We start from the raw sequence: 23,370 nt of genomic DNA on the forward strand, positions 1-23,370 counted from the left end.
ACATTTAATTGAACTTAAACATGATTATTTTTGAAATGTTAAAGATAGAGTGCAGTTAACACGTGATATTTTACGCCTAAGATCATTGAGAGAAAAAAATAAAATACTGGAGCATCCTACTTCCGGGGACGGCTTTACGGAATGACGTTTTATTCTATTACGTAAACCGTTCGGCGCAAAAATTCAAACGCTGAACAGGAATTCAGAAAGTGCTGCTTGTGATCCGCCATAATAGAAAAGAAGAAGAAGAAGAAAGTGCTGCTCCTTTCTCTCCTTTTGTTAAAATTCTAAAGAAAGTGTCCTCAGTCAGAAGGGCCTCGTCGGAACTTCGAAACCATTAGGTAGGTCGTGTTGTGAAGTTCTTCTGATCTAGTGAGACAGTTATCAAACAATGAGAAGAAAGTCATACCAAAGCTCAAGTTGTTATGCTAGTGTTGAGTTAGCATAACGTTAGCAAGGTTTGAGCTCGGCCAGAAGCTTTCATGAGGTGAGGATTTCTTTGCTGAAACAGATATTGCGATTATCTTATTTTTGGCGTTTTTCACACAGTATCACACATAACAATTACCGAAAATAAGATTATTTGCAAACATTTAACTGATTTAAAGCCGCTTTTGTTGGTGGATATCACCCGAGTCGCGTCTTTGGTAGTGAAGGGCGATTCTATGAAATGAAAAATCTTTCTGGTCCCAAGATAACCGTCCTTGAATTTATCAAAGCGGCCAGCTCATCAGTCATTCTTTAATCCACGAGCTTCTCCATCAATTAATTGCGCTTGTTTTATTTTATTGGTTTGCTCTTTTTTGTGAGATAGCTGTTACCAGGTCAAAAATAAATATGGTTTAAAAAAATAAAAGTTCTTCAAGCCTTCCGTGTTTATATAATCTATTCTTCCGTTCGTTCATCCATCAGTTTTGAATTCATCCAGCTGTCAGTCTTTCAAACTGTTTGTCCGTCCATCACTCTAGCAACCTTTTTTTTGTTCACTCGTGTTTAAAACTCTAGGATTGATAAATATTCTGCAATGAAACTACCTGAAATGGAGGGAGAACTCTGCTAATTTAAATATTAAAAATTACAGAATTTGAGCCTGAATTTGAGCTTGATCAAAACTTCAATATTTTTGGAAGCTTTTTACTAATTCCTCAGTGCTTTCTAGTGTATCTGTAAAAACTGCCACAAAGATGGCTTTCAGTCTGATTCATATTTTCATCCGTCCAAGGTAACGTTGCAAATTCAGTAAATCCAAGCCAAACATTATTAAATTGGAGTTCTGTTTTTAAGTAAACTTGAGCCTTGGCATTTTTCACATATACATTAAATGTGAGGTTTTTTAGAGTATAAACATAAAGTTTCTGTATTTAAGTGTAGCATCTTTTGTCACTCATTCATCTGTATCATCTGTTTTCCTCTGCGCCCAGACAGAATGAGTGCGACATGCACGCCTGTCTCCCGGGTCCGTCAGGGATGGAACTCATCTTCTCTGAACAAGAACATAGGTCTGTCGCCGGCAGCCTGCAGCACGCCGCTGCTGGCTGCCTTCCCCGGCAACGACGACGAGCAGGAACGCCGGCAGCGCAGGAGATCAAGAGTGATCGACCTTCAAGCTGCTAACGATTCGTCCTTCACTGACTCTGGGTCTCACAGGTGAGCCGTGGAGATCTGCAGGAAACTCTGTATCAGCTTGACGGGTTGCCATGTTTGTTGCTATTTCGATGGGTTTGTTGTTTCTTCTGTTCAGTACCGTGGGGACTCCTGCTGCTGTACCCAAGCTGTCCAATGCTCAGATCTCAGAGCATTACTCCACATGCATAAAGCTTTCAACTGAGAATGTAAGTTTGTCTGGACTGTCTGTGCTGCATTTATGGCAAATAAAAGTGAAAATGAATTGTAAAGAACTTTCTTTCTTTCTAATTTGATGGATTTCTGTTTTTTCCTTCTTATTGTTTTTATTTCTAATTTTTTTAATAGTTTTTTTCCTATTTGTTTTCTTCATGATTTTATTTTTTCTAACTTTCTAATGTTATTTCTTTGGCTTTTTTTCATCCTTCCTTTGTTCATCTAAAAAAGAGTAACCAGTAAGAGTAAACCTACAGTAATCATGAAATCCAAAGTGAACAGTGGGTTTATCACAAACAGGTAGTTGGTTGTAACCCCTATTTGTTTTTGTTTTTTTACCTGGATTTGATCAATAGGTCTAAGCGGTATGAGGATTTTTTTGTTTTTCTTCTGTGCTACATCCATAATTTTTTCTAATTTTGGAAATTATTCTTTTTAAAAAATGCTTATAAAATGCCTTTATGGATTCAACATATGAAACAAAAAACATGTTTTGGCTTTTTGTAACATTGTACCTAAAGGGGCAAAACAAAACAAAAAAAGAATTCCAATGAGAAAGTTTCACTTATAAAAACTAAGTATGATTCTTGGTTTTCATTTTTAATGCTTTCGTTTTCAGAAAATCACCACCAAAAATGCTTTTGGTCTGCATCTGATTGATTACATGGCTGATATTCTAAAGCAAAAGGATTCTGAGATCACCAACTTCAAGGTATGTCTCCTGAAAACTACTGCTTTGTCAATGCTATAAGTATAACGAACATGAAGGATAATATTTACATTTAATGCTAAGTGTTAAGTAAGAAAGATAAGCATTACGTGCTAAATGTCCTGGTTTTTTAGAGACACTGCTTGTATTGTTATGATTTTGGTTAAGAAAAGCATTTTGATTTTGGTGTAGGAACTTTACACCCCAACAGATCAAATTATGTTTTTTACTATCTACTCTAGAGTTTATAGAGTGCAGTCACACAGAGGTTTTTGTGAATTTTCATCATGTAAGCTGTGTTTTGTTTGTGTCTACAGGTGGCAGCTGGTACTCTGGATGCCAGTACAAAGATCTATGCTGTGAGAGTGGATGCTGTTCATGCTGATGCCTACAAAGTGTTGGGTGGTCTTGGGGCCGAAACAAAACCTGGAGAAGGTGAGAATCCAGCATCGAGTTCTGTTTGGTGATTGTCCTAAACACTAGGGTGCGTGCCGTGTATTAATAATCATATTCAGTTGATCCAGTATCAAGTATCCTATTCTTGGTTTTCTCACTCATGTGTGTGTGTGTTGGTATATACGGATGTATTTGGTTGCAGGTGACTACTCACAATAATGCATGAAGGGCTGTGTGTATTTAAAGGACCATTATGTGAAATTTACTTTTTTTTTTTTTTTTTTTATAAAGCTTTCCATCATGTTACAATGATGTTCCCTCACCAAAAACTTACCTGAAGTGTTGCTTTGATTCTTTCAAGCATGTTTGAGGAATCCTTTTTATCTCCGTGGCAACCATTCAGTAGGAGCTACTTCTCAGTGCAATGCTGGTAAAAACATTGACAAAGGGTTAATAGAGGCTTTGATGATTTCCTGAAGGCAGGATGTCAGGAAGAGCAGCAACTTCTTAAAGAAGCAGAGGCCCAATTTCAAGGCGTTAAATTACAATATAAACTTTATTTTCAGTCATATTTGACATGTATACAGTATTCTTTTTAAACAACTGAAGTTAACATAGTAACTCCATTGTGCTATAAAATTGCAATATGTCCAAACAATCTGCTCTTAGTCATCTATTTATTCTTGTACTTTTTGTGCTCATGCAGATCACGGTTTGAAAGATGAGAACGTGGATGGAGACGAGGCAGCCGGAGGAGACGTGGCTGCCAAGCAGCCAAAGAAAAAGAGGCCTCCTAAAAAGACAGTGGAGCAGAACCTGAGCAACATCAACTGTGCAGATTCTGAGAGGAGATGTGAGGTAAAAGTGGAGCTGTTGTTTACAATACACATTACTGCTGCTTTGTGTTTAGGAGTACTTGATTTTATCACTTTATCCTGTGGTTGGGCAATAAATCAGTTCAAAATCAGTTGGGGGTTTTTTGGGGGAGGGGTGGAGGTGGGTTAGGGTTCTGCTAATGCACACCTTGGGTTTCTGTAGTTCAGAGTGATGTCGTCCCGCTCTTGTCCGCTGGAACCCTGAGCATCTTGTTTGGCCAGGGTAAAAAAAAAAAATTAATTTCAAGATTAAAAACTAGTAGTATTACGAGAGTATAATAGTAGTATTAACAGAAGTTGTAAATTTTATGAGAACTCCAACACAAAAATAAAAAAAATTAATTGTCCAAGTTTTTTTTTTTTCCCCCCCAATTGAAACACATTTTTTCTTGTAATTTTAGGACATTCTGGTACAAATTGCATATTTATTCTGCTAATATTATGACTGCATTCTCATATTTAAGCAAAAAGTCTCGCAGCCCTAATACACTGTCGTACGCAGAAGTGATGGTTGAAATAAAAGCCACTTTTTGAAATTTTTTTCTGTCATTTGTAATTTTGTTTTTAGAAAAGAAAGCAAGAAAAAAAATCTCTTAAAATTAATTTTTATGCCATATTACCCAGTCCTAGTTTTCCCTAATAGAAGATACATTTCCATTACAAAAATGTGCAAAACTTTATCAATATTCCACTAATGTTGGGCGAGGACAACAATGCAATTGTGGCGGTTTCATTATCTGCTGTGTCTCTACTACCACTCAGATACTTGATTCTCCAAGTGATTGAAACTGCATAATTATATTATATTCGCCAAACGTTGGGTGGTGGCAGATACTTTAATATTGGATGAAGGTCAGGAGTCAGACGGGGGTCAAACAGAGCGTTCAGTTTCCTCTTTAACCTCCGTTTTAACATGGCCGCTTCACTTTTGTTCAGCCGTTAACATGAAGGCATAATCTCTTTGACTTTGTTACCGGTTTTTACTTTGTAGCGGTAATTCAGCGAGATCCTTTCTTTAACTTTGACTCGTCTCCCAGGTGGACCCCATGTTTCAGCGGATGGCCTCATCCTTTGATGAGAGCAGCACAGCGGGGGTCTTTCTGTCCGTTCTCTTCAGTGAGAGCAGTCGCTGCGAGCTGCTGTTTCCCTCACACATGACCCTCCTGCAGTCCACACCCTCCTACTCTCCACCGACTCCACAGAGAGTTTCTGCATCACCGTTCAAGGGTAAAAATAAAACACAGCAACCAGTACAAAAAGAGTACATCTTAATGGACGTCTGTGACATTAGTTGAATAGTTAGTTGAATATTTGAGCCACGTTTCGGAGCTGATCTCTGTAAGGAATGCTAAGTTCTCTCTGTTTTTCTGTGCTGTGCTCCTGCCAGCTGCGCTGCAGCGATCCCAGCAGAAGAGCTGCATCTGCCCCTCACTGCAAGACTTCTCATTCACAAGCTGGAACCCTGAGCAGGTCAGAGGAACCATCAAACTAAAATATGTGCTTTTGAAAATCTTCTTAGAGGAGATGTGAATTATCCCCAACCAGAATGTGCTCATTTAACTACCAGTTGAATTATCTTATTAAAGTGGAAAGATCCAGCTCTACCTTCTCATTCACGTGTTTGTGGGTTAAAATTGGAACAATATATATGGTTGTGTACTTTATCTAGCAATATATTTCTAAAAACGATCAATACCAACCCATTGATATGGGATTGGGAATATCTTAGAGTTCTTTACTTCTGTTGTGATCTCAAGTTTAAAGGAATATTTTATGCTGGATTTCTATAAGTACCATTTAGTGGTTGGCACTTATCGTTTTATCACTTAGCGTGATAAATGTCTTATCATAAAATTTTGATTGATCTTTGTCACCTTAAATTCCGATCGTTATTTTTACGTGTCTTCACTGTTTGTTCAATAAAGCTGAATCAATAAATATCGGTCATTTTGAAAATGTAACTAAATGCCACAAGTTTGTGGATTTTAGTGGTACACATCACACTTCTTTATGTGACTGGTGTCCTAAAGAACCCTGTTGCTGATTGGTCCGTTTCTTATGAGCAGAAATTCAAACTCAAATATACTTTATTGATCTAAAAGACAAATTAACTTCTGTTCCATGGAGTCACAGAAAAAAGTAATAAATAGTTCTTATTGTCACTTTTATCATTATTACAACAGTACAAAAAAAGTGATAAAACTTCAATTTGACACCCTATCTTCTTATTCTAACTACATAATAAGAAGATATAATGGGGTTTAACATGCTAGCCTATCGTTTTAAAAGTGGGATCTGATTTAAAAGTATTTGTTTTTTTTTCAGGGTGACTTTCTGTTTTAGCTGTAGGCTGACCTACTAGTCATTCCAGATTTTTTTTGTTTCATCAATAACATCAATAGGAATATGCTGTATGTTTTTGGATAGAGTAGTAAATTAATTTTAACAGAAAATTATTAACTTTGTTATTCACGTTGATTACGTTTTTGGAGATCAATATTTTTACTAAACCCAATAAAAGTGCATGACATTATTCATTGATTAATACTTTCTGGACCAAAAATGCTCACACTCAATAGATTTTATGCATTTAATGAATATTTTAAAAAAATCAGCATTTTCTTTTTTAATTCTTTAGCTATTTAACTTCCCAATTTCTGCTTAGAGTCTTTGAATAGAAAATTGGACATTTTTATTCCCTCTAAGTCACTTTAAAGCTCTAATTTCAAGAAACGTTTTAAAACTGTTTTCCAGCTCATCAGAATATAACGTCCAGACTAAACTGAAAGTCGTCTAATTTTCTATCAATGTTTTAATTACTGGATATGAATAAACGGAGTCGGGTCAAACCATGAATCTGTCTGTCTGAATGTTGATCTGCCTTCAGACCATGAACCAGCTGCTGGAGAAGATGAAGCAGGGCGAACACGTGTTTGACTTGAATGCTGAGCCGGAGCCGGAGCCAGAAGAAGACGACTGCCCTGACTTTGATGCTGATTATGAAGAGGGACTAGCTGACTGTGAGGAAGGATCTAAGGAACAAAAGGAGGGCTGCGAATCGTCCGGCCCCAGCAAAGGAAGGTACGATGTCGGATGTCGTCGGCCGACACTGTGGGAATATTTGTGGTCATGATTATTATATTACCAGGAGATCTGTTTTATTTTTTTTAAGTTTTGGGTTGTGGTGGGACTCGGAAACAACAACAAAACAAGCAACATTTTCTAATCCAAAACCCTTTACTTATTGTTTTTAATCTGTTATTTATGTTTTTCAACCATCAGCTTGGTTCAAAGTGCTGTTATACTCACTCAGCTTTCATGTAGATTCTTCGAAAAGAAAAAAAAAATCTTTAGAAATGTGGACGCTTATATTAGCTTTAGGGACGTCTGTCCTGCTACATGTTTAGCATTGAGATGCTACTTTAGGCTTGCATAGCTTTGGTGATAGGCTAACTCCATTTAGCACATCTTCAACACAATACTCTTTGCTGGCATCCTATCAGATCATTTATAGAAACAGATTTTTTAATATATTTTTTTCAAGCGCCAACAGAATCAGCTTCCTCATACGGATGTAGCTTGTGCATCAGATTTACGGGCGTACCAGAAACGGAATACTGGCCGGAACCTTTTGTATGTGTATTTATTTTTTTTAATTAATAAAAGTGATTAATTTCATCAATGAATTGCTCTTCAAATTGTTTTTAATGTATCAGAATCTATTTGGGGGAAAACGTGACCTTTGTTTTGAGTAAAAATATTTAAAGATTAGCACTTCAACAAGCTAAAACATGAGCTGGTTCCTCAACCTGGTGGATTCTTTTCCTTACATCTGGCATGTCTGTGAACAAAACAGTGAATGATCAGCATGTTGATCAGAAAACACATTTTCACCTCAAAAGTGTTCAGCAATTTGTGTTTACTTCTCTCAGCTTCAGATTGTCACTTTCACACTGCTCCTTGTTACAATTCAAACTGAAGTGTAACAAAGTCCTTTTGCAGAGGTTGAGAGTAGGACAACTGAGTTCTGCTCCTTTCCAATGTTACTGTTTTCTTTCTGATGATTCTTCTGTTGGTCCTCCAGGGACGTGATTCCCATTGGAGAAGGAGACATCGCCACCATGTGTCTGCAGCTTTCCTCTCAGCCCAGAGAATATTCTTACTTCAGCCCGAGAACCATGGCAGCCTGGGCCGGCCCCGGATACTGGCAGTTCAAACCCAAACACAAACGTGAGTGAAGAGAATCACTTTCCTGCTCATCTTATAACTCCCCATAAAATATCATATATTTTATATTTTATTTTATTTTATCTACAACTACTACTCAGTGGTAGTTGTTACTGTGTCTTGTCTCTATGCTGCAACTGCGAAGTAATTTCCCTGCTGGGATGAATAAAGTTATTCTATTCTATTCTATCTTAAAGCTACAGTATACAATTTTTATTTAAGAAATCAGTTTTTTTACACACTTGTTAAAATGATTACTATGAAGTGACAGTATAATGCGTGACAGTCTGTGTAAAAATCAAGCTCGTCCTCCCTGAGCTACTATAGCTGTCTGCAGAAGTGCACAGCTCCCGGTCCAAAACAACCAATCAGAGCCAGGAGGAGGGGCTTGCCGCTGTCAGTCACACTTGTGTACTCGCAATGTGTTTTTTTGTTGTTGTTTTCACAGATTGATTACCCGTCTCATACCATACTGTCACAACTAGTGACAGTTTTAACAAATAAGTAAAAAAAAATGTTTTTAAAGTAAGTTATAAACTGTAACTTTAAGTAGAACATGCTAAACTTTATAGACAATTTATTGGTCTGTCCATGTCACTGTAGCATCACCATAATTACCATAAGTATGAATTTCAAACTGAACTCGGTTTGACGTCTACTTGACTTCCAGTTGATTCAGAATAGGATAAAAAGAAAAGAAGTTCCTGTTCAGTCAGAAATTTGCCAGACATTCACTCATGTTCTCACTATAATGGTTCACACTCTTTAGTTTATGATTTATAACAAATACTGGCACACGGTTTTTATTGCATGTGCAGACTGGGGCTTCCTAAACCTCTGACTCGCATTAAGGAGTGGACACTCTGAACACTCGCACTAATAGGCAACAATATTTCAGAAGCACTCATTTCTTTCAAATTAATTTAATTAAAACATGACTACATAACTTGAGGCTGAAATATGGGTGTGAACAAAAACCCATATTTAAATTTCAAAATGTAGTGGATTCTTTGCTTGCTGAATTGAACTTCCTGAAAAGAAAGAATTAGATTATAAGTAGTGATGTTTTAAATCGGGACTAATGAGAAAATGGTGCATGATTAAAATCAAAACGTGCGCCTGCTCATCACCGTACAGACTTGACAAGGACTTTCTGTCCATTGCATCTTTTGTGTTTTCCAGAGGAAGGCACAGTAAACATGACTGCATCCTTACACAAATATTAGCTATCCTAACACACTAAGCTTGTTTTGTGTTTTGAGTGACCTGCAAGAAAATGATGCTCTCACATTCTCTCAAAATTAAGAGTTTATTGATCCTTGCGGTTCATGTATACAGGAAACTGATTGTTTTTGTTGTGCTTTTATTTGACTTTTTATCCTGTTTGTTGTGTTTCAGTGGATCATGTTCCTGACAAAGAGACCAGAAAAAGGAAGCCCAAGAAGAGCTTTGAAATAGACTTCAACGATGATGTCAACTTTGACACGTACTTCCGCACCACGAGGGTAAACCTGCTTTAACGCCCAACACCTGAATATTTTTTCAAACTGTTCAAAAAAACTAAAGTGTCTTAAATCCTCATCTAAACTTTTTTTTTTTTTTTGTGCATCGATTGTTTTTGCTGTTTAATGCCAGACGGGATGGGATTAGCTTCAGCATAAAGGGCAAGGCACTGGTTTGGATTGTCTACTTAATGATAATAACACATTTTATGCTTTTCAAGACACTTTGACGCTGTACACAGTAATAAAAATTTTTTTTTAAAAACGGGAATAGCAGCAACAAAGAATCAGAAACATAAATTAGACTTTCAATTTTAATAAGTATAGTTTTCTTGGGATAGGGAGTTTCCTGTTTTCATATAAATCTTTATCATTTTTTGCTTCAGTCTTTTTGACAAAGGCAGGAGGAATCGATCAGAATGTGTCGTTGTCGAAACTGTCATAAATGGTTAGAATATGCCTTGATCCCAATAAAATGCATTACAGTTTGCAGATGGGACATGAGTGAATGCATAATAACATGAGGCCCTGTAGCTCCAGTAGCCTGAAGCAGCTAGCTGAGACAGCTGAATTCCTGATTCCTCCCAAACATTTTGTCTTTTGAGTCTCTTTTTTTTTTTTTTCCTCCTTATTTCCAGGCAGCCACCACTAACAGTAAGTCCGCCCTCAGTGCCAGCAACAAGAAGACGACCCTGCCTGCGGATTTCAAGTTTGCCCCGGAGACTCTCTCCCAGCTCAGCCTCAAACCGTCCAGCTCGGTGAGATAATATGCCCCATCTGGTCACTGATCTGCTTTTTAACTAAAATACATCAGAAGTAATACGTCATAATGGACAGTTCTTATGTTGGAGTGAGTCTGATTAATCGGACGATATTTAAGTGTTCAGGAGAACTTGTGGCAACATTCACCAACTTTGTCTCATTTTATTCTTTCATTGAAAGAACCTCCAGTTCTACGTCTTTACAGTCACACAATAATCCAAGGCAAACACTGATTTCTTGAAGCTTAGTGTTCATTTTAAATCACATTATACTGTGTGGGATTTCTTTTTTCAGTGGGCACTTGGAGCATAAAAGAAAATTGTTCTTCACACATACTAACAGGATTCTAACAGGTCCAGAATACAAAAGTAACATGTGATTTAAAGTTTCTTTGAGTGGAAAAAGAAATGGGAGAAAAATGTGTTTTCCCACGTTTGCTTCCCTATCTGTCTCTTTATGTATTGTTTTGTCTTTCTGTCTTTTTCTTTCATTCTTTCCGTCTTTCTGTCTCTGTTTTTCTTTCTGTTCTGTTTCTGCCTTCCCTGTTCCTTTTTTTTTGGTCTCTTTCCATCTTTGGCCTTACCACTCTTCTAAACATTTCTATTCTTATTTTCATAGGATGTTGAAAACATACATAGAAATCTGGAAGTTTATGTCTGGAAAGTCGGGGATTCTTTTGACATCTGACATGTTGTCTAGATGTTCTAACATAGAATGTGTTTTCTGCTCTGTGTAGTTGAGTCAAGAGGCCCAGAAGAGGCTGTCTGGAGAGCTTGGAGAAGGAATCGGGGATTATGACTACAACAATGCCAACGACACAGCCAACTTCTGTCCCGGTCTTCAGGTCTGGAAAACATTCTTTATGTTAGCAGAAATCTGCTGAGTCTGCAGTACGCGTTAGCAGAACAGACCATCTGCATAGCAACATGGTCATAGTCATACTCATCTTAGAGATTACAACGTCCAGCCGTGATGATACGCTTACTGAATCTGCTGTTTGACTAGACGGTCGACAGCAGCATGAAAGCGGCCGTCCACTCTGTTTCAGGGGGGTGACAGTGATGACGACGTGGAAGGGTTTGCTGGTTCAGATGACACTCAGCCTTCAGGTGACGGTCTGTCTCAGCCCTCACAAGACCTGGAGGGAGTTTCCACATACGGGGAGGAAGATCTGGTGCCTGAGCCACACAAGGTATGCCCTCCGTTTGATACTTTCTATAAGACAAAGACAGAGCCTTACAGCAGGGAGCTTCCATGTTACAATGTTTTTATGTTTTTCTGGTGTCGTGTTAAAATAAGATATCAGTGATTGGTTCTTTTAGATCAGGGGTGTCAAACTCCAGTCCTCAAGGGCCAGTGTCCTCCAACTTTTAGATGTGCCTCTGCTGCACCACACCTGAATAGAATAATTAGGTTATTTAAAATACACTGGAGAACTGATTTACACAAGGAGGAGGTAATTAAGCCATTTCATTCCAGTGTTTTGTACCTGTGGCACATCTAAAAACTGCAGGACAGCGGCCCTCGAGGACTGGAGTTTGACACCTGTGCTTTAGATCTATTCAATAAGGAGCATCCAGCTGCCACAAATTATAAAAAATGTAAAAAAGCAAAATGGAAACATCTTCTGTTTTTTTCTATCTAGTCATTTTCGCCACCAGTGGAAAGAATTGTAAAAAAAAATAAACTTGTCATAATTCTAGGGCTGCTGCTAAAAATCAAGGGATCTGTGGGAATTAATCAGATAAAAAAATTGGCACATTCTGCAGATTCTTCATTTAAGCCTTTTTTTTAATACAATATTAGGAATTCATTAAAATAAACAAATCAATAACAAAAAAAGCATTTTATGCCCTAAGATGTAACAACACAGCATTCCTTTAGTAAACGTTTGATCATTTGAAGCAGAGGATGCATCGCAGCCAAAAGTCTTTCCAACAATACTGCTGAGCTCAGCTCATTCTGCTTGACTTCACATCAATGCAGTGTAGGGCTGATCTGCTTTTTTATTTTTTTGCATTCACAACTAATACTTGAATAGCAAAAGGTGCTCAGTTGATTTTTTTATTTTTTATTTTTTTACAGAATTTAACCAAGTGAAGCTAAAACTAGATTAATTGTTTCAGCCCTATATAAAATCCAACTAGGTGAAAATGTTATTAAATGTCCTTTCTATCAGAAATGGAAAACCCCCTGGTGTTCAGTCAGGATGTCCTAATCCACTCCACACTTTCACTCCAGATTTTTGCGTGTAAAACATGTTGAGGACTATATATACTTTCCATTTCAGAACTACGATTTAATACAATTTCAGTTTATTAAATGAGTGGATTGATTTGATATAGAGTATTTTTGTAATGGAGAGAACAGCCTACAGAGTGAAGTCACGAGGGGTGGGTTTGGAAAAGCGTTGGTCAAAAATGATTGAATTACGTCCAAAACGTCAGACCTGATTTTGTGTAGTTATTTAATTTCATTTTTATTTTGTCCAACACTGGTGTTCCAGTTTGTTTACTCAAGTTCATTTATGATGTTCAAAAACAAAAAGTTCATAAAATACAAAATTTCATTTTAGTACATTAAACCATGTGGTTGTAACGGAACAAAACGTGAACATGCTTTACCAGTCCGAACACTTTAGGCACTGTAGTTATATTCTTGTGTAAAATGTGTAAATTATTCCTTCGAGGCTTACTGTGTTGCTTTGCTACGAAGGTGAACAAAATTGAAATCAACTACGCCAAGACAGCAAAGAAAATGGACATGAAGAGGCTGAAGAACAGCATGTGGACTCTGCTGACTGACAGCCCAGAAAAACCAAAACAGGTGAATCACTTCTCTCTCTCATTTTTTTATTTTATTTTTTATTTTCCCAACATCTTGTCTTGAGAGTTTGCACGGGGCGAGCAAAGTAGCCAGCCAGTCGGCCTGAGCTGGATTTGTTTGATTCTGTGTGTTTTATTGGCTTTTCCCCTTGATGCTCCCAGCAGGTGGAGGACAGTGCAGAGGCTCCAGTGTGTGGAGAGAAAGCCTTCAGTCAGACCACAAAGACTCTGCTTCAAAGGTACTGGCCAACCTGCTGGCCCGGCCCGCTACCACTTTAACACTTGTGAAGAATATTAATCAGAGTTGGCGCACGCGCTGCATGACAACCGTGAATACGAGTTCATTCTGCGCAAAAATAATCATCGGCGTACTGTTCCCTAATTAATCCCACGTTAATTTCAAAGATGACAGTTTTTGACTTCCAATTAACGGAAAAGTTAAAAAAAAAACCAAAATACAATAAAATTTGTGAAAGCGTCTGTGTTTTCCTGTTTCTCTCCCTCTGTGTTGGTTCAGATTACCCAGCAGTATGGCTCAGAACCTGTCGGTGCCACTGGCGTTTGTTGCCCTGCTTCATCTCGCTAATGAAAAGGTGAGCGTCACTCAAACACAACGCCTAGATGCTTAATAGGAAGTAACGTTGTGATTGATGTGGCCACTTCCAGTGGCTAGCAGATGGGCTCTGAGGATAAGTCACAAACTGTTGAACATGCACATGCTAAAGCTGTAGAGAACTCTGAATGTCACAGGAAACCTTTAACTCAACAGATATCCCTGCATAACATACAGAGAAATGTATGTATGTAAAATGTATGTTTGTGGGCGCATAGAGACGTGTGACAAAAAGGACTTGAAAAGAAATATGCAGACAGCTGCTTGCTGTTCACACCATCTGTGAGCTGTACTGGGACAACAAGTACGGGTATTGATTTCTGATTTTTGATTTATTTCCCAGAACCTGGAGCTGGTGAAGGTTGATGACATGTCGGATATCATCATCAGACAAGGCCAGTGAGCTGATCAGAACGGAGGATTTGAGAGCAGATTCGCTATTTTCATCTTTTTGTTGTTGTTGTTGTTGTTTCTAAAGCCTTATTTTTTATTCTCTGTGTTTATCTAAAACTAATTTTTTTCTTTGAAAATATGTTTTTAAATGTCTTTTCTTATCTGAAGAATGAAGATAATCTGCTTTTTGCTCCCGCCAACAGCAGGCCTTTCTCAACTCTTTCCTGTCTCTGTCTGTCTGTGTAGATGATTATATCGGCTCAACCAGTACTCAAAAAATGAATTGTCGAAATAAATACTTTTTTTTCATAAAGTTCCAGTAATTCTTAAACACGATGATAACTTCATTGCGAATCGTTTTCAGATGATTTGCAGTGGCAAATAATCAGATGGCGCTCAGCTATTGTTGATCCAACCAGCAGGAACGACATGCACCGCCTCCCTCAGGGTGGTGGTCAAACCGGTTGGTGGAGGTATGAAGTTTCTGGCTGGGTGCAGCAGGTCAACAAGGAGGAGCTGCTGGGCTAAAAGCAGGACACCAAACTTTCCTGTTATGAGAGCAGAGAGAAACTGGTGAAGTCATTTTTTTTTTTTCACATGTATGTGAAACGTAGAGGAAATGCTTGATTTTTCAGGTTTTGTCATGAAACCCAGCTTCTAATTCATTAAAAGACGAATATTAAGGAAGCAAATCCTTTAAAAGGCTTTACAAAGAGGGCAGTAGGGAAATTATTAAAAGCATCATTCTTGGTGGAAGTTCATTCAGTTCTTTTGATTTGTAGAAAAGAAAATAAGGAGTCCAACGACTGTTGTTGTAGTAATAAAAACTGATTAATAGCTGTTCTTCAGATCAAAAATAGGGGATTGCCTTCACAAGTAAGCAAATAAAAGTGGAGCAAGTTAATTATTTACAGTTTATTGAGATTTGAAGCTTAAAATATTTCACAACATTCAACCCTCGAAAAGGAGATAATTTATGTGAAAGCCAGAGAAGGTTTTATTAAAAAAATTCCAACCTGAAGCAAAAAATGTTTCTTTTTTTCTTTTTTCTACATTAAAACCAAGAAAAGGATAAATGCTTTCAAGAAGTTTGTTGGAGGAAAAAAAAAAAACACACCACTACTTTCTGTAGATATCTATTGAAGAAACAGGTTTCACCAATGTGTTGGTCAATTTCAATATGAATACAACTGTCATGTGAACAAAAGGTATGAGGACAAGGAACATAGATGGGTCAGGGATAAACTTGTGGAAACGGTTGGTGTAATTACAGGCGGACCACAGAAAGTAAGATATTCTACAAACTGTAGAAGAGCTGCAGAGATCCGCAGCTCAGGTGTGACAATGTGTCGACTTATAAAAGTTTAGAAGACGGCGCTCTGGTCAAATGAGAATAAAATGAAACCTTTTAACCAACAACATGCAAAGTGTAGCAGAAAACTAACTAGGATGGACCAGATTTTTTTAAAGAATGTCTGTTTTGCAAAAATTGTGCCTTATATAAAATTCAGGCTCAAATAACGTGAGTTGACTTAATATTTTTCGATTTTCATCAATATAAATGATATTAAAGTATTTGAAAATTATGATATGGTTTTTTTTCTTTAGAGTAATCAACCCTAACTGATGTGCTGTAGTCCTACCGTTCATCTGTTCATACCCGCAGATATTTATGACCAACTAACTTTTCTTTCATGAAAAGGCACCAAAACTCCAGTCCAGGGGCCCACATTTATGGAGCTCTGGCTCTGTTTGGATTAAAGTCCAACTGAGAACCTCTTTCAAACTGATGTTCACAGATTTAATGCTTGTCTTTTATTTTTTACAAAGTAGTGATTTAATTGCCATCAGTTTGTTTCTTAACTGAAAAATATATCGATTCTATCCACCTGTATAAACAGACTCCATCCTCATAAATATTTATTTCTCAATCTTCCGATTTACTTTTTTAAGGAAATATAATTTTTTGCCTAGTAATTTAAATTTAAATTCCTGTAAGTCTAAGCTCTTTGCCTTTTACTGTAGACCTCTGTTGAGTGCTGTTGCTTAAAAATGAAAGATGACAAAGCGCACAGCCCTGAGCTTTTCCTACAGAGAAAAATACAAAGTTCTAGGAGAGTTTATGACTCAATAATTGTGACTCGGTAAGATCATATTTAGGATGTGCTAGGAAGAACATCTGAGTGTGACGCCACAGTAGGAGTGGCTCAGGTGTATTTCACGACAATGAGAAGTACAGGTGCGGTTTCAAAATAAAAGCAGTTTGATTTCGCCGTAAGGTGTGGATATTGGCCATAAAATGTTGGCATTCATCCATTAGCCCATTAAATAGTTTAAACATATTAAACAAGCTTATTATTTTAGTGTTTGCTCGTCGAGAAACAAGTCGTATATCGCTGCGAGGTTACGTATTTTAATGTGACGGAGGAAGCAAATTGTGATGCGGTTCACTTGACACCGGCGACGCGGAGGAATTTAGTCACTAGGAAAAAAAAACATCTACCAGGAAGTTAACTTGGGGAAGGAAACGTAGTTGGAACTTGGACGTATTAAACTTTTACATTTTAGATCAGGTTTTAAAAAAGGTCTCAAGTGAACGCAGCAAGGTTAAATTAAAAGTTGGACAACCAATTTACGAGCAAGAGGACTTTTGCTTCTAACAAGATGGACTATGATCCGGTAGGTGATGAGAATAATGGCTGAAGCCTGTTTGTTGCTCAGTGTGAGCCTTTCCAAGATGCCACTGCGGGCCGCCATACAGGCAGCAGGTCCATTTCTAGAGAAAACAGATTCTATGGAAGGGAAAGAGGAAAAAAACAGGCTCACTCAGATAATATATTAATATTTGAACGTAGAGGAAGAAAGTTCTTGCAACGCCGAGCTGAAAAAAAAGGCTAATAACACCACCCAATGGCCAGCTCTCACCAAAAACTGCGTCGTAGAAGGATATTTTCTCTAATTTTAAATAAATATATTTAATAGTTTTTCCCCAAAGAGTGTGTGCGTCCAGCTCTTTGGGACTTTTAAAAACAAACCTCTCACTGCGCCCGAAGGCAGACAGGTACAGTTAGCAAATTAGTTACGTCATTTATACTTATATCCACTTACCTGTTATTAAGTTTGGTAAAGAAAAAATAACGTAATAAACCCACTAAACATGTACGACATGCTGTTATTTCGATAAAGTTAGCATTTTTGGGTTAGTAATACCTGCTTTGCAGAAATGCTGCCAATTTAAAACATCTGAGTGATTACCGTAGTTGCTGTTCTTTCTCATGACTGTTCCTCTTTTTTTCTCTTTTTTTTATAGTGGAAATATTTGCTAATGGTTAAATGTATCTTTCTTGCAAGCCATGCTGAAGAATTTGTTCACCCAGCAGTAAGCAGCAACAGGTGGGGGAAGGGTTCTCCAACTTTCATCTAGTCAATAGAAATTAAAGTCAGTCATTCAGTTGTGTTTAATTAAAACGACAAAGCTGCGATGAGTTGAGAATTTGTATATCAAACTTTTTTTAATATTAGTGGCTGAAGTTGCAGATCCCAAAAGACTCAACTTAAAAATGTTACAAAATTATTACCTTTATTTTGTGACATTTGCAGTAATTCACCTTTCGCATTTTAATAATTTACATGGAACAGCTTATGATTTATATATTTTCTTGTCTGGATCAACCACAGATCTATGTACAGTAATGACTATAAATAAACTGTGGAAAGAATTAGTTCTCAAACATTATGACATCTCTAAAGCTTCACCTCAATAAGTCCAGTTTTTATGAGAGATGTTTTCATACCCAGTCACGCATAAAAAGGATCTTTCAGCAATTGGGCTTTTCCAAGTGAAGTTGGTCCGTTTTAAAGCAACCAGGCGTTTCTTGGTAGATTCCAAACTCAATTTATGGTCTAATTGTGATGAAAGAATCCCAGAGTAAGTTCATCACCTCTATACCATTCAAAGTTTGGCACTTATTATCTTTGGGTAGTAAAATCAGACAGTTAGGATTTGGAGTTGTGGCTAACACGGACAAAGGAAATCAGTCACTTTGCATTCAGAGCAGCAGTGAAACACACACTGTAGGCTTTGTTTGTTTTCCTCCAATATCTTTAGCTTATATACACCGGCTAAATAGCTGCACTCCTATCATCTAACAGATGATACGAGTTACTGAGTTCAACTGGAATACCAAGGCCACTTTCCATGAATCAGACACATGCCCCTCTTTCTGTGAACAGAGATAGCTGTCTGCCAGGCAGTGTGCCTTGAAGGAGTCATTGGTGTGAAGAGATCAGGAAAGGACTGAGCTAGGTCTGTGTGGCAGGCGAATAAAACGTAAGATTGGATGTCACTCCTTCCTCAGTGGACGTGGAATTTAGCAAAAGAATAAAAACAATAAGATGCAGTTTAAGCATTGAATGAAGCTATTAAAAAAATCTATAAAACTTGTAACTGGGATGAGAACAGTATGAAGACAGGAGATAGCATGAGACAGACAACGGATGACGCAGGAAAAACCTGCTGTTTCCTAGATACGGCTTTGTTTAGAGGCTGTTGCCGTCTTCTGGGATAAGGAGGTCTGTGTGTGCGGACACACACCTGCTGCCATTTCCGCTTTGAATTCACACCCACAGCATTGAAAGATGAGTTTACTTTACACTGTATCAAACAACCCCATGAAAAAATAATTTGGCATTCAGCAGGGTCGGCTGCCGCATGCCGGAGTTTTGATCAGTGACCTGAAAATGGCAAAACGATACAAATCAGTAGGTCATATTTAGTGGATGGCAAACCTTCGGTAGGTGTGAATGTTTTCTAAAGGTCTGTTTGGATATTTATGATGAGTTTAAAGTATGAAGGAATGTTTAGCTCGTCACGCAGGAAAGGGATTCTTCAGCAATTGGGCTTTTCCAAGTGAAGTCGGATAGTTTTAAAGCAGCCAGACGTTTCTTGGTAGATTCCAAACTCAGATTTTTATTTTTCTTAAAACCAAAGTTCAAATCAATAATATGGCAAATGACTGAAAAATTATTAACATTAAGGGAAAGCTAAAATATTGAGGATAAATAAGCGAGTTGTCTCACGTAGTGGTGTTAAATGGATGTACCGTAAATTAAGCTATCGGATGGGGATTCTAGTTAAGGACAAATTGAAACTTTTTTTTATCCCTAGTGGTTTTGTCCAAAATGATGGTTTTTTTTAAAACTATTTATTTTAGTTCTGACAACAAGATAGGTATCTATTACCTACAGTGATGTATTAGGGACATTGTATATTATTAAAAAAGTGTGTGTGGGGGGGATTTCTGCCATAAAAACTTGCAAGAAAACATCTTTGACTTGAAACTCATAAATATTCAAGTTTTGTTCTAGAAAATTTTTCAAAATTTACTCCTTGTTTTACACTGTTGTACCAGCATAAAGTTGCTAAATTAGACCTGCAGACTTTTCTCCAGCTGCACTGACTACCTCGGTTACTGCTGCACACTGCCGGTCACCTGACTGAAATTAGGCTTCTTGTTTTCTCTGTTGCCCCGTAGAAAGATGAATTCAGTGATTCAGAAACATCTTCGGTCATAACAAATAGAGGTAGCACAGCTTTGTATTCCTACTAAATATGATATTTTGAAAACTACACCTGGTCCCTGTAATAATCAGTGTTGTATTATTTCAGTAGCAGTAGGAATAATTTAGTTTAATATCAAACAGTTGGCTCACAATACCACTTTTTGTTTCTAGTGTCAGTAAATCTGCTTAAACTATATTGGATTTAGTTGAGATGATCGTACCATGAGACTACAGCTCAACCTCGTCTCACTATGTCCTCCATCTGGTCAGGAACGTCTCGAGTTTCTGCTGCCAGAAGTGTCTAACATAGATCAATCTGAATAGATAATATTAACACTGTCTATTACAGCCACATACCATGCAGCTCAGACACTCCTGGTCATTTCCTACATAGTTGAAGAAATGAAAAAGAAATCTCCCATGGACAGTTTGATGGAGGTGATGCCTTTAGAAACCTAATTAGGCTGTATAATGTCAGGCTTTTGAAACAACTCACCTTTATTGACGGTTGACAGTTTGAGGAACTCCGTTTTTTTTTTTTCTTATTGGTTTTTAAGCGGTTGTGTGTTTGCACCATGTGTCGCTCTACAGATTACCCCATCTGTTCAGCCAGACAACCGACGTTGAGATGTTTTATCACCTGCTGTTGAGTTTAGTTTTCTCTATAAAATGAACAGTTTTGGTAATTAAACAATGATTTAATTACCATTGTTTGTATGCCTTTAAAGAGAGAGACATCTATGAAATGTGTAAATCATAGAGATTTAGAATAATCTCTATGCATAATACATAGATCTTACTCTGTATTATGGTGAGTTTTGGAATCGAGTTATTTAAGCCCTAAAAGTTTCTTCCTTCCTGTATCTCTGCCTAAATTTGGGTGGTATTTTTTTTACTAGACACTTAATGTAAAACTTGTTAAGATTTGTAGACTGTGAAGTTAAGTTTATCCTGCATGTCCAAAGCCTTGTGCTTATTCTGGAATACATGATTCGTATCGGCTTTTAATCTTAGTCCAGAGACGCCCACAGGCCTTCTGAAGAGAAATAAGACTGCATACATTTAAATAGTGTCTCTGATATTGGTGCTTGAGCTTTGAAACATCACAGTTTTGTGGGAATAGGTGAGAGTAGTTTGAAAGAACTTAAGATTTGAGTGCACAAACAGTATTATATATTTGACTGCAACATATTTATTGGGTCTAATTTCTAATACATGTAATAAAATGTGTATTGATGCAGAGGATTTCTAACATCCGCAAATTGTCATTGAAGAATGTCGAGTCCACATTGACATTGTAAAGTTGATGATAACTGGCGTATTTCAGGACTTTTAATTACTAATTTTGAGTACTTTGTTCTTTGCCGCCGTAGGAACGAGGAGGAATCGAGGACGCCCCAGAGCCCAAGGACAAGGTCCAGAACCTGAAGGATCAGGTGGATGGAGTGAAGAGCATCATGACGCAGAATGTTGACCGGATCCTGGCGCGAGGAGAGAGGCTGGACGACCTCATGGGCAAGTCAGAGGATCTCCAAGCAGGGGTCAGTGTGACCGCCAGATTTTTATTATTATATATTTTTGCTCTCCTTTTGGTTTATCGGAAACACCGAGTTGCACTGTGTAGGTTTATTGTTGAGCCATGGTCACAGTGGCAGTCATTATGAACAACTCTGGACAAGATGGTTTCGCTGGTGTATTTGGGGGGGAAACAAGGCAAATAAAGTGTTGTCTCATTCTTCTGCTGAATGTAACTTTTAATGGAGAGCGTTTCAGTCTGGCACCTTGGAAAGAGAATGAGCTCATTAACCCCACAGCTTGCTACCTCAGGATCAGATGTCTCATTACACAGTACGCTTCAACCCATGTCACATTTTAATTTTAGTGTTCATTAAAGGTTCACTTCAAGTCTCTGGGAGCGAAACCAATCAGCCGCTATAGAGTCTAAAGATTGGATTTGGATTCAATCATCAAAAGTCCACACAAACTCCCTGATTGTATGTTTTTTGTTTAAAAAACAAAACAAATGAAGGAGCAATTTTGATTGGGAAGAACTATGAAAAATATTCCACTAAGTGTGTTTCCATTACAAATTTGCATAAAAATTGTGTCCTCATCCAGTGACATTTCTAGGAAACCTTCTGTTTCATTTGAGCATCTGAGGCGTCTGCTTGGTGTCTGAGAATCGCAGCTTGCAGCAGAATGGATCCTGGGGTTTGTGTGATCCTTCTCATGTTCTTCCATTCCCAGGCTCAGAACTTCAAGCAGACTTCTCACAAAGTGGCCCGGTCCTACTGGTGGAAGAACGTCAAGCTGATCGTCGTCATCGTGGTGGTCGTGCTCATCATCGTCCTCATCATCATCCTGCTGGCCACCGGAGTCATTCCCGTCAGCGCGCCTGTGGGTCCTGTGGTCACTCCCACCAAGAAACCGTGAAGGCACACAGCACGTCCAACGAGACACAGCGAAGTCGTAAACACAGAACACCGAGTAATATATTGACCCTAGAACATGAATTATTACTACTTCTGGTAAATATTTAAGGTTTCTTAGTTTCTTCAGGTTACTTTCATGTTTTGTTACAGGCACTTTTAATGATAAGCTCTTTGAAACAGTTTAAATAAAACCTTCCTTTTCTAACTTGTTTTAAATGCTTTTTTTTTCTTTTTTTTTTACTAGAAGCACCTCAGTCTTCTTCTCCATCTATAGCTAGTTAACAGTTAATCTGAATGATTGTAGATTTTTATATCTCATAGTTCATCATTTATGTTGACTTTTCCAAAGATATGCTTAATAAGTCTAAACCGGGAGAAACTTGTCCAACGTGTTTAGAGACGCACATTAGATTTTGAATGTTACCATTAACTCCATTAAAGGAGAATCTACTTCTTTACACTTGCACAAAAGAAAATGTGTACAACTAAAACCAATGTCTGATATTGGTACAGTGAATGTCTTTTTTTTTTTCTTTTTTTTACATTCAAGCATTTATTACATAATTGAGAACAAGTGGGACGCACCATCAGGCTCTTCCAGAGAACAAACATTCAGGCCCACCTTCTCCTGCCCCACCAGCTGGTTAGCTTCAAAGAGGTCAAAATTAATCAAATTATCAAATGTATATAGTTCTCACCAATGTGTATATTTACTGTTCACAAGTGTCTTTTCTGAAAATGTCTAATCATTAGAACCAAATTATTTAATTCTTTATTTTATTCAATGAAATCAAGAATGATTCCTACATATTTCTGTGAAAGTAAACTATACTGATTTTTGATTAAATGGCACAGTTCTGTGTTGTTGTTGGGTTTTTTTTTTTGTTTGTTTGCTGTTTATCAGATGATTGTACAAAGAACCAGAATGTGTTGAAACAAATTTTCTCTGTGTATTACAGTTGTTGTCAGTGATTGTGGGATGCAGTAGCCTCTGTTCTGTTAGCCTGTTTATTTTTTGACTGAGTGCTGCCGGCCGGATAAATGCTGTCCTGATGGCAGACCGCCGCAGAGCAGCTGTACGGTGCATCTGCTCGCCAGGGTTTCTGGTGTTTAATGGTTCTACCGTCTGATGAAGTCAATAAATAGTATTTACCTCAGCCTGGTTGTTTGGAACTTGTTTGTTGTTCACCGTCTTGCCTGAAGATGGCGACCTAGTAGCGGTGCCGGTGTTCCGT

At 37.8% G+C, this 23,370-nt stretch overlaps 2 protein-coding genes across 5 annotated transcripts; both read left to right on the forward strand.

The window, feature by feature from the left end:
* Positions 1–207: 207 nt before the first annotated feature.
* ncaph (non-SMC condensin I complex, subunit H) lies at positions 208–14,453 on the forward strand. 4 transcript variants are annotated; one of them, XM_044112427.1, is made up of 18 exons: positions 208–341; positions 1,422–1,647; positions 1,742–1,832; positions 2,459–2,551; positions 2,866–2,983; positions 3,651–3,802; positions 4,857–5,046; positions 5,207–5,289; positions 6,707–6,900; positions 7,904–8,049; positions 9,445–9,551; positions 10,187–10,306; positions 11,047–11,154; positions 11,359–11,502; positions 13,026–13,136; positions 13,298–13,374; positions 13,653–13,728; positions 14,092–14,453. In XM_044112427.1, exons 2-18 carry the CDS (start codon positions 1,427–1,429, stop codon positions 14,149–14,151), a joined length of 2,091 nt encoding a protein of 696 aa, XP_043968362.1. In that variant the 5' UTR covers positions 208–341; positions 1,422–1,426; the 3' UTR covers positions 14,152–14,453. The 4 variants fall into 4 exon arrangements, with proteins under 4 accessions (XP_043968362.1, XP_043968363.1, XP_043968364.1 ...); XM_044112428.1 differs by having other exon boundaries at positions 213–341; positions 1,426–1,647; XM_044112429.1 differs by lacking the exon at positions 208–341 and adding an exon at positions 473–487.
* Positions 14,454–16,581: 2,128 nt separating this feature from the next.
* On the forward strand, positions 16,582–23,292 carry vamp8 (vesicle-associated membrane protein 8 (endobrevin)). The gene is made up of 3 exons (XM_044109678.1): positions 16,582–16,820; positions 21,077–21,244; positions 21,951–23,292. Exons 1-3 carry the CDS (start codon positions 16,806–16,808, stop codon positions 22,134–22,136), a joined length of 369 nt encoding a protein of 122 aa, XP_043965613.1. The 5' UTR covers positions 16,582–16,805; the 3' UTR covers positions 22,137–23,292.
* Positions 23,293–23,370: the final 78 nt, after the last annotated feature.

This window comes from Gambusia affinis, linkage group LG03, assembly GCF_019740435.1.
Source record: "Gambusia affinis linkage group LG03, SWU_Gaff_1.0, whole genome shotgun sequence".
NCBI lineage: Eukaryota > Metazoa > Chordata > Actinopteri > Cyprinodontiformes > Poeciliidae > Gambusia > Gambusia affinis.